This window comes from Halictus rubicundus, chromosome 3 (genome assembly GCF_050948215.1).
Source record: "Halictus rubicundus isolate RS-2024b chromosome 3, iyHalRubi1_principal, whole genome shotgun sequence".
Lineage (NCBI taxonomy): Eukaryota > Metazoa > Arthropoda > Insecta > Hymenoptera > Halictidae > Halictus > Halictus rubicundus.
This window is the reverse complement of record NC_135151.1, coordinates 20,727,983-20,739,637: the sequence shown is the minus strand read 5'-3', so window position 1 is coordinate 20,739,637 and position 11,655 is coordinate 20,727,983. Positions and strand designations below refer to the sequence as shown.

Below are 11,655 nucleotides of genomic sequence, written 5' to 3'. Positions count from 1 at the left end.
ACTGCGCCACGATACGTGTGTGCATGCCGGGCACAAATGCATCGGCTATCGAACACTCGCGCGCCACTACCGATCTCTTCTTGCAGCCTGTTGGCACAGCCGCTTGATTAGCTCCGCTATATTTACATATCATTAGCCGAGTGTTTGTCCGAGTCGAGAATTCCCCTCTATCCATCACCGTTGTTCGTCAATATGGAAAATAAAAATTATTACACCGGTTGCACAAATATCCTGTCGAAAAATCCCTGTCTCGCTCGAAACCTTCGTAATTGAATCAGTTTTGCAAAGCTTGAGAAAGGATTCGTTTGGAATAAACTATTCGCGAGTTTCTTCTTCTTTTATTTCGCTTTGATCTGTTTCTCGCCGCTCGGTGTTAATTGGCAAACAGCTTGCAAATCTACAGTTCGTTGCATTTCTCAATTCGACTTTATTCATAAAAATACGAATTTGGATCTAAATCTCGTTGCCTACATTGCATAACAATTTCATCTTTCCTCTCTTACTTCTTTTTTTTTTACCTTTTGTGTACCATTTTTTTTTTTGTCGTTTTACACACTAGTTGAAAGTATTTTTTTTTTCGACAAACTGACGGTAATCGTAAAACAAGAAAACGGAAACGCAATAAATATCGGACGAATCGTCTCTACGATCACTTCGTGATTCTGGTTATATCTCGTAATCGTAGTGTTCGGCACAATTTAATTGGTGAAAGACATCCGCGTACGCCTCGAATAAAAATGTAGTGAGTATGTACTGCTACATTAGTTTACCGAAGGAAATGCTCTCGAAAACGGTACGCTAAAAATAATAATGACAACGTTTCTGTCTTCCATTCGAAGCACTCGCCTCGACCGTAAAACGTTAAAAAGAAGGAATACATAGCTCTATTACACTCCTTTCGTAAGAAACTCTATCGGAAATCGTAAAATTAAGATAGTACGTTACTCTGATATAACGTTTCCTGAAATCTACCTGTTAACGTACACGCAACCTTAACGCCTAGGTTTTCGATTACGGTAACGAGTTTTGATTATCCTTTCCCTTTTCTCCGTTTATGCCTCTTAATTTCAATATGGCGACGTCCAAATCAGTCTATTGAGTCGTACACACATCACGTGCTTATCCATAGAAATTATTGTAAAATGTACCATTTTTAAATTACTATTAAGGCAGTATGGTAATATGACTCGGCTCACGTACGCAGACTTCTTTTTTTTTTTTTTAAAGTCTTCCTACGTTCTCACAGATCATAATCTGTCGGATATGTGCGTTTTCTAAACCGTTGGTATCGCGAATATCAACGAAACAAGAATTTCAATTGACTTAAAACTCAATTAAACGTTAACGTAGACAATTTCTTGTTTTTGTTTTACAAAATCACAAAGCACAGTGGTTCGTTACGTTGGTCTGCGAGGAGCATTATGGGTAAACGAATTCGTAACGACTACGCGTAATTAAGTTAGGATCTTCGTTAATTTCTCGTGAAATCATACTCGATTCAAATGAAAGTAACTCGAACTTGGTCCTCAAGGTTCGTCAACTATCACGAAAGAGCCTAATGAACAACAATCAATAAATAAACGAACGGATAACGCGTCTAATAGAATAGAAATCATGAATTATATCCATCTTTGTATAGAGTGAAACGCAAATGGTACTTAACTACCATCGTTATCGACGCGGTAGTAGTTACAGTGTTGATATAACAATTCGATTGCATTGTTTTTGAAGGCAGTACGGAAAGTAGGAACTGCCTAGCAAGCTCAATTAGCCATTACGAGTAACCTAATTCTCTTTTCCTTTTTCGGTATCCCTAGATAAGTAACAGACTGAAATGCAGTACTAAACACATACACGGATTGAAATTTCTCTCGAAAATATACGTTCAACAAAATCCTCCCGAACGTAAATACATACGCGCCTGCGTGAGAAACCTTACCGTTTCGTACAAAATCGTCAACCATTATCGTTCAGTGAAAGAAAAAAAAACGATCTAGCGATGAGCATAATCAGCACGTTAATACCGCATTCTAATCTAACTAAGTCTAGCAAGTGGCAGCATTGCTACATTCAGTTTCCAGCATAGCCGACTCGAACTGTTCGAGCACCTTCATGCTCTCCGGAGATACAGCATTAATGCCCAAACGTTCCTTGTACTCTTTTCCGGACAATCGTCGCCGTGAGTACTTAACAGTATCGTTCATCGCTTGTTCCGGTGTGTCGCTGTCGCTGGTGCTACTACCGCTACTGCTGCTGGTTGAACGTCTGCCACTGGATAAGTCTTGTCTCTCGGTGTCAGCCTTATCATCAGGAACTGATACCTCGTTGCGAAGCTCCAAGAAATTGCTTTGTGCGTTACATAGGGACGCCGAATCGTGTCGATCCCTTCGATTGTCCGATACAATTTCTGTGAGAGACGCGATACGCCTCGGATAAGTTACGTCGGTTTGAAATGTCCTGGCCAGCGTATTGTCCCCCTCATCGTCATCGGGCTCGCAATCGACCCTCACGAACGGAACAGGACGCTTACGTTCATACGTAATAATGTCGGCGGTTCTCGTAATCGAGCTAGGCACAGAATCAAAAGAATCGATCCCTTTGTTACCGTTGTTGGGTTTCTTGTTCTTTTTCGTCGCGACTCGATTCCCCAACCAGTTGTTCGTCTGCTTCACCTCACGATTGGGGTAATCGTCGTGGACGACATCGTTGGACAAGGACGTTTTGCTAACGTACTCGTTGCTATTCGTATCCTCGTCCGCGACTTCGCTGATATCCAACTCGTTTCTTTCGGAAACATTGTCGCTTTTGTATACTAGCTTTGCTCGAGATGGCGCTGGTATATGCGCTTCTTCCAATTTCACGTGCTCGAAGAATTTTGTGAGGGCACCGCGCTGCAATTGGACCGGAGATTCGTTTCGTTCGACTGACTCCAGCTGCTGGTAGTCTTGATGGTACAACTGTTGCCGACAGACGACGGTATCTTTGTCAGGTGAGCCGAGGTCTCGTGGCTCTCGAGAATTATCGGTGACGATATAGGACTTGTTATGGCCTGCGAACAATGAGTGGATAAGACCACCGGATCTGGGCCGGTATTTCGGACGACTACTGAACACGCCTGCTGCTTCCTCTGACTCGGTTGACTTTGTGATTTGCAGTTGCTTGTCGGACTCTGTATTATCGTAGGTAGGCAGTAGGATTTCGGTGGCTCGGGCGGATCGCAGTTGGTTAACGCCGAATTTGTTCCTTGCTTGTCTGGCACGGGACTTCCGGCCGTTGAGTGTCGATCGTTCCAGCTGATACTCGGCCGTGATGGAGAGATTCTCGGTATCGATGATGCGGTTGAGGGCGGGCACTGCGCGGTTTGTTTGCTTCTTACGGTTACGATTAGCGGCGTCGGGCAACTGTTTACCGACGAACACGGATGACTGGGCGACAGAGATTTCGGTCTGAACCCGGGGATTGTAGGTTGATGAGATTGGCAGCTTGTAGTTGAGCATTGCGCTGTGACTTTGGTCTTCGGAAGACTGACTTGCCCGTCGTGACGGTTCTGTGATCTTTTTGACGATGAGGTATGACTGATGCTTTTCGGATTGCACGCTGCTGACTGGTAACTGGTAGGTGTAGGACACTTGAGGCTCTGACCGGTCGATATAGGCGATGCTTGATCGAGGCAACTGATTGAGGACGATGGAGGAGTAGGGCACGTTTTCTCGTTGTTCGGTGCTGATTGTTGTGGAAGACCCAATGTCCGACTGGTTGACGGTTGATGAAGCGACGTTGTTTGAAGAGATTGGGATGAGGAAGGTCGAGGAGGGCAACTGGCTGATGCCGATGGCGGTTGAGAATCCCCGCTTTTTCTGAGCTGCATCAGGTTTATGAAGTCCAGAATTCGTTTTATAGATCTCTGCGTCTTCTCTTGCTTTCCTAATAATTCCTGGCGCGTGCGATGTTGTAGCTGTTGAAAGAGAAATAGTACCGTTAGTTCAACACACCGGTAACTCGAGACATTGAAAACACATACAGAAAAAAACTTCACGTTGATCTTCTAATTGATAATATTCGAACAATGATGCGCATGCTAGAAATGTACGATGTAACGAATAAATCGAACTCGAATAATATCACCGATCTTTCAACACATAGACGTAATCTCTTAATACGTTGTTCACAAAGGACAAATACGTTGTTCACAAAGACAAATACGTTGTTCTGTGTTCGACTTAAATATCTATATTTGTAGCTAATAATGCAAAATCAATATGTAATTCAAGTTCAAGAATAAAAGACGAATACTCGTTTGAAAATACGAAACCGTTCGTGAAGGAAGCATCGTGCATTCCGTGTTTTATACGGATTAACGGATAAAACTGTTGCTGCAGACGAATAGTGCACACATTGAACGTAACGAGCCATCTAATTTAAGAAGACTAATTTATATATACATATATATAAATATTTATATGTTATTTATATATATACACATATATATGTGTATATATATATATATATATATATATATATATATATATATATATATATATATGTGTATGTATGTATATACATAGACTCTACGGTAGGTACGCTAACAGACGTTACACAACTTCAGAGACAAATCGATTTTTCAGGAAATCAAAGTGTCAGTGTCGAATTCTGAAAGCAATCGATATGCCCTTGGAAAATAATATTGGAAACGAAGAAGACAAGAAAAAACGTAGAGATCTTGCAGGTTCTCACTGATGAAAAAACAAAAGAGATAGAAAATATTTAGTCTCGTGAAATAATCGAACAGCATTCCAAATGAAAAATAAAAAGTTTATCAATTTCTTTCTACGCAGGCCACAGGACGAACCTGAAGTGACTGGCCGAGTAGTTGTGAGCGTTTTTCCAACTCGTAAACCTGCAATCTCAGATCCGAGTTTCGCTCGCGCAGCTCATATCTTTCTCTCTCTTTCTCCTCTGCAAGATATTTCGCGTTCAATACACGTTGCTTTTTTGTGCCCTATTACTGACGATCGACCAAAAAGTTCTTCTTAATTGCAAATCCTTCAGCCGTATTCGAGGAGCCGGTCTCACTCGCGAACACTTCTCCCGGCAGGCTGCTCTCACTCTCTCTCTCTCTTTCTCTCTCTCTCTCTCTCTCGATTATTCTCTCTGTGTGCTTACGTTCAATAAAGTCTGCGGCAACGCTGCGATACCTCGTTGCACGTTAAATCTAGAAATTGTGGACCCATGTTACACAATTTCCTGCTCACCATTGAAACAACGTGCCTGCATTATCTACACAATATTTAACTCTTTTTTTCCGCCCATCTTATCTTTTAACCGCGAAACGTTTTTATTTTATATTTTTTTTTTCTTTCTTTTTCATATCTTTTCACCGTCCAAATGTACATGACAACTTTCGGTTATCGAATACAACCGGAAGAGCCTTCATCGAGTGTATACAGAATATACATATACTAAATTCCGGACGGTGCCGCGAAGAGATAAGCGTGCCACGAACATTCATAAACAAGCTAGTGTCTGCAGGAAACAAGAACTTTTTTGTCAATCACACGATCAACGTTACTACAGGTACAAATCCTTTCAAAAACCAAGGACGATTTACCGAATTCTTCGTCCTTCTTGAACACCGGGCGTCTCTCGTCTTCGTCATCTTCCCCGTCTTCGGCGTCATCGATCTCTTCCTCCTCTATTAAAGCGCACTTGGGACATATCCGTGGGGGCGCCGGTGATATGGAGTGACAGGACACGTGATAGTTCGACGCACAATTTTCGCATATCGTCAGCGTCCCTGTTGCAATACAATACCCATGAATACAATACATCATGATCTCTTTAAACCAACACTGTCATCGGTTGGACGGTTTCAACGTACCTGGATTCCTACAGCTTATACAGACTGCCGAGTCATTACTGATTCTCTCGATAGTCAAGCTGGAGGGCAAGCCTGGTATATGAACAGCCTTGTTGCCGATCGATTGAACAGACTTCACAGTCGGTACAGGCAATTGTATTTGATTGGGCCCGTTCTCAACCTTGGTCTTATTCGTGTAAACTTTACTTTCGGTCGCGTTTCGCAAAATGTTCGGTCGCGTGGCTGACTTCTGAACCGGGATCAGAGATTTCATCACAGCCCTCGACGACGGCGGTGACGTGGATTTTGGCGGTGCAACTTTTACAGGTGGTGGCGAAGGCCCGTTCATGCGTGCAGTTGTTTGGCGCGTTTGAGGAACATTCCCGGATTGCAGGTACGAGTGTCTTTTACGTTTCTGAAATGAGCAACGGTATAATCAATTGTTACAATGAAAAGAAACCATGGGAGAATATTTTGTACGCGGAAACTGCAATATTACCGTTGGCACTTCAAGACTGGAATAAACAAACTGTGGATTCGCCGTGCTACGACGTTTCCTTTCAGCCCTTCTGTTTTGCAACTCGGCGCACGTTGAAGTCGTGATAAGACCGAGGGCGCTCAAGAAATTGATTTCTTCGGTCAACTCGAGTTTGGACTCCTTCTCCGACTCTTCCTTCTCTGATTTTTCATTGGAATTCTCGTCCATCGAGACCTCGATAACATCGTCTTCGCCGGAGATTGTCTCCACGGAACTGCGGCGTTCTCTGAAACAAAACGATCACAGGAATATGAACATATAATTCCGCATTGAAAATAGTAGAACATAACTGGAGCAAAATAAGGTAAACCGAGAGCGCAAAAAGCTTTTCCATTCTATTATCAAGAAATTAATCGACTTTGGATAATTGCGTTTACATTTATTTTGATATTTAAAAAGTTACTCACTTCCTCGGTATAGCGTCCTGCGTGGGCGAAGGCACGTCGCCGTTCCTGACAATCTCCTCGTAGTCCTCCTTCGGGTTCTTCGTGTTGAAGTTGTTGCCGGCATTCTTCAGCTTGGTCTCGTTATTGTTCGTAATGTGATTATTGTTGTTCAGCCCAAGAAGGGACGCGATGGAAACTTTCGCCCCGTTCGCGTTCTCCGCCTTGAACGTTTCGACCTCTTTGCGCAGCCGCTGGACAACTTGCTTCTGCGTGTTAACGTTGGAAAACTCTGAGCATCGCACACGGCCGACGATCGTCGGAAACTTTCTTGGCAGAACATGTCGCGGACCGTTTTAATAGAAATTCCTGCCGTTGAACGCCGACCGAGATGAATTCTTGGCGAGCAAGCCCGTAAATCTCGAAAATCGCGTCGAACGCCGCCGGGGAAGGAACACCATCGGCAACGCGAATACTATGAAAAGCAAATTAAACGTGTCTGCCAAGAAAATTTCCCCCGAGTTCCTACCGGTTTACCCAGCGATCGTAAAAGAAACACGATCGGCCACCGCGCTCGAAACGTTTCACGCTTTCGAGCCGCATCGCGAAACCACCCTACCACCCCCCACCCCCCCCTGAGAGTAATGTGCGATGTCGCTCCAACTTTCCGGAAAGAGCGGAAGAACAACAAAGATTTGCCCCAGTTTATTTCAGCGTGCCGGAGGATTCATATATTCTACCGGGGAGGCTCTCCTGTAAATAATCCGCAACGACATTACCAGCGACTTGATTACACGCGGAACGTCCCGGCCGGAAGTGTCGAACCACTCTCGAGAACTTCTCGAAAGTAATGTTTAACCGGAGAAACAACGAGATGGGTTCGAGCAGGGCCGAACACAGGGAAACCAGCACGGAAAGCTGTGTAGGGCCCGGGATGAACGGAATGTTGGCCAGGACGAGGCGGCGAGAGGAGAAAGGGAAAAAAAAACGTAGAGATTTCGTAAAGAGCTGAAAACGTTTCTGCGGGACATTTTATTGATTGAGCCCCCTGCCTCTGGCCGGCCCCTACTCTGTTTCCTTTTCACCCAAGTTTCATTCTCTCTCTTGCTCTCTTCTCTATGGTCTCCGGCAGTCTCGCACCCTCCACCCGTTCCCACCCTCGGTTTATATCTGTGTGTACACCCAATGTCTCGTTTCCACCCCCGCCCTACTCCCCCCAACCCTGGTCGCTCCCTCTTTATCCATTTCTATCCGTTTACGTGTCTCCTTCGTTCCGACGGCAATCTACTTGGATCGGTCGTTTATCGCCGCCGAGGAAACAGAGGAAAAATGGCCGGGCAGGATCGTCGGATAAAGTTAGAGGAAACAGGAAAGATTGAAAGGGCTGACTGCGCCGGCGGTGGCAGGAGGCGGAACAGACGCGGAGAGTCCGCGCCGCGACGCGACGCGACGCGACGCGCCGCGCCGGCGGGATTACCGCGGAAATGTTTAGGAAAGGATGCTGCGACACGGCGGAACGCGTCCGCCGGAGGAGGCGCGCCTCTCGCTATCGATTCTTCGTCGATTCCCGAATCGGGCAAAGAGAGACGGGATCGATCCTGTAATATAACCGTGGCCGTGTTCCGACTCGCAACGGCAATCGGATTTGTAATAGGGGGGGCCATAAGTAATTTTGAAATCTAAAACAAACTTTGTAGTAAATTCAAGTTTTCGTCTCCATCATTATCAAGGACAGTTTGCCATCTTCCCTGCAGATTTTCAGTCCCCCTCTTATAGAAATGCAGGGTTCGTCAAGCAAAATGTGACTCGAGACGCCTCCTTGCGTATTTTTGAGATAGGAGTGAATTGAAGTATAAATTAAAAAATACATAGATATCTTGAAACAGATGAAGATTCGATATTCGAAGCAACACGGTAATAGTTTACCTTATGTTTATATGGATTCCTTCCAATACGGTCGCCTTGTAGAATTACTATTTTTGCACTGTTAATATGATAAAATGTTTTGATCTTCATCTTTTAATCTTCATAGTCTGTATCGTTTCTCATGTGGCTAGTTATGAAGTTTCTTAAGAACCCGTGCATTATTTAAGAAAATTGAGTAAAATGATATTAGGGATGATTATGAAATTGATATTAGCAATGAAGTGCAAATTGATCGACGAATATTCTCGTTGGTCTGAGATAATCGATGCGGTACCCATATTCCTTGCCTATATGCCTTTCCCATTTCGTGTAGGTGCCTTTGTATAGTTGACTATGTGGACCCAAGGCTTCTCGATAATTCTTGTATAATTAATTTTGGATCAACTTCCACTAGAGATTTTAGGGTGTCATTATCAAATTCAACTGGTCGTCCACTTCGAGGCCTGTCGGAGAGATCATAATCACCGGCAGGAAACCTTCTGAACCAAGGTTGACACTTGTTGACCTTCGATAGATCTCCATAAACATTACAAATTTCCTTTGTTGTTACATTAAATCCCGCATGAAAATGAAAAAGTATGCAACGACGAATATGATCCTCGGAAGGTACGGACCATTTTATTACAGGGTTGTAAAAGAATTTTAGAATAATGTGAACACAGGCTGCTTTACCGAAAACTGTAAAAGAATACGCGTTTCCTCTTCAACGGTACAGAACTAAAGGCAAAACAAATTCTTTGCAAATAATTGATTACTTATGGGTAGTGTTCCTTCTCGAGAAATTTTATAATTGATTATTTCTCATTTTTCGAGAAATTCCAGTATATCTGGAGAAATTTAAATCTAGGAAAATTCTTATGAATCTCATTTATTTTATAACATAAATTCTTAAATTCTCTTAAATTCTTACTTAAAACTTTGGAAAAACTGAATACTGAATTGAGTAATGAGTTTCTTGTTGTTATTAAAGAAGAAATATCTAAAAGAAGAGACTAGATTGTTGTATGCCTTGTAAAACATCTGCATAATCCAGAGTCTCTGCAAAAAGATTCAGAAGATACATTCTTTTATTTAACATCCAAGGCGGATATGTATAAAATGGCGAAACAAATTCTAAGCAGACTTTTTGGAAAATATAACAATGATTCTTATGAAAATAGTGAAGAACTTTCAGATTCTCAGAATGAGGAACTACCACTGGAAAAACAGTTAGAATTAGAAATTGCCGACAGCCTTCAAGAATTTAGTGTCAAGAGTTTAGCGGCAGAAGAAAATAAATTCCGGACTCTAACAAAGGAATTCCAAATTTTTGAGTCCACTGGAAAAAGTACACCCAATCTTCAGCAACTTTTGGATGTTCTGTATACGATAAAGCCAACATCCACACAAAATGCAAGAACTTTTTCTACGGCTACAGATTTTGTTACAAAAAGAAAAGAAGTAGATTGTCTAATTCCACATTAGCCGCATTATGCTTCTTAAGAAGTCACTTCAAAACAAAAGCGTAATGTTTCACTTTATAGAAGTTTGGTAAAAGTTTCCCAATATTTTCTTTATTTTATTAAAAATTCTCGAGAAATATAGTCTCATTTCTCGAGAAATGAAAAGTGTTGAGAAATCAGGAACACTACTTATTACCCCTAATACATACGCATGCAAAGTTCACGCCGACCACCGCCGCGCAGCGTCTCGGTCTGTCAGGATTCGTTAAAACTTTTTTTCCACGATAGATCGAAGGACAGGCTGATCATAAATGTATTAAGTTCGAACTCTTAGGGCGAGTCAACTTGCGGAACGCTGCGAAAGAAGTCGGATAACGCGCGCGCGCGCGCATAAGGGAAACAATGTCTGTCCCATTCTATCCGCAACCTGATCGACGAAGTTTGGAAAGGCGGTCGGTAAACTCACTCGACGAGTTCCCTATTTAATTATAACCGTGCATTACTCATTCTAGCGAGCACTCCGCGAGGAAACTGCGAACCACCGTGCGCGGCGCGGATCCGATGCGAGCGGAAGCCCGCCTCGACAACGTTTTCGAAATTCCCGACGAACGCGCGTCCCGCGAACTTAATCCGCGTGCCACGGGCCCGGTAGTTGCGGCGGTGTTTGTATAATACAAAAATTTTGTTTATCCCGGCTTCTTCCCAATGATAAAGAGGCGCGCGCCAGCAGCATCCGCGCGAAAGCTTCTCGCGATAAGATGCAACTTGGATGATCGAGAAACTGCGGCTCGGGCGTGTTATTTCGTGCAAGCGATACTTTTGCAAGTGATAAGGAAACATGAATAGGGTATTGTAAAAGTCCCTATGCAATTTACGCTCGAACGAGATCCGTTGTCCCCGGGCCGGCAGAAATTGGAATTCAAATGTCGTGGCTGAACGACGCGCGGCTTGTACACGATTTTTCGCTAGGCTCTTGAATCATTCTTCGAATGGGAGATAAGATTGGTCTCCGTGGGATTACGCTTTCGAGCAGTTCAGTTACGCCGGAAGAATATATGCGGTGCGAAATTTTTCTCTCGGAACACGGCCCCGGCGCCCTGGATTTATTTCAGTTTGTTTAATCGATTTTCTTTCAATTACCCGAGTTGTCCGACTCGTTTAATACTTTTTCTCCCCGTGCTTTCGGCGCTTTATCGTCCGAACCAGCACGCTCTCCGAAGCGGATTGCTTCGACTCCCCGGCACTTGTTATAAGAATCCTCCGTTATCGCGACGATAATTTAATGCGACATCGTTTCTATTCGCACGGGACGGACAGGCTTAAATATGGAACGTCCACGAACAGGGCTGGCCTGGATCATCGCGAAAGAGTGAAGCTCGAGGAAATCAATTCTCAACTTACCTGGCATCTTCCCAAAGATACGATGTGCAAGTGAATCTTTTGTATCTGGCCGAGAACGTCCGTATTCTGTAAACGAAAGAGAGATGCATCATTCCCGAACCGTAAGGC

General features: G+C 43.6%; 1 protein-coding gene across 1 annotated transcript in view; it reads right to left on the bottom strand.

Moving 5' to 3' along the window:
• Positions 1-407: 407 nt before the first annotated feature.
• LOC143352932 (uncharacterized) overlaps positions 408-11,655 on the bottom strand; it is a 16,633-nt gene continuing 5,385 nt past the window's right edge. Inside the window, exons 3-8 of the mRNA XM_076785971.1 lie at positions 11,548-11,613; positions 6,803-7,047; positions 6,357-6,621; positions 5,879-6,272; positions 5,609-5,794; positions 408-3,955 (exon numbers count right to left, since the gene is read on the bottom strand). Coding sequence (XP_076642086.1) covers positions 2,046-3,955; positions 5,609-5,794; positions 5,879-6,272; positions 6,357-6,621; positions 6,803-7,047; positions 11,548-11,613 — 3,066 coding nt within the window. The 3' untranslated portion in view covers positions 408-2,045. The remainder of the gene's footprint in view (positions 3,956-5,608; positions 5,795-5,878; positions 6,273-6,356; positions 6,622-6,802; positions 7,048-11,547; positions 11,614-11,655) is intronic.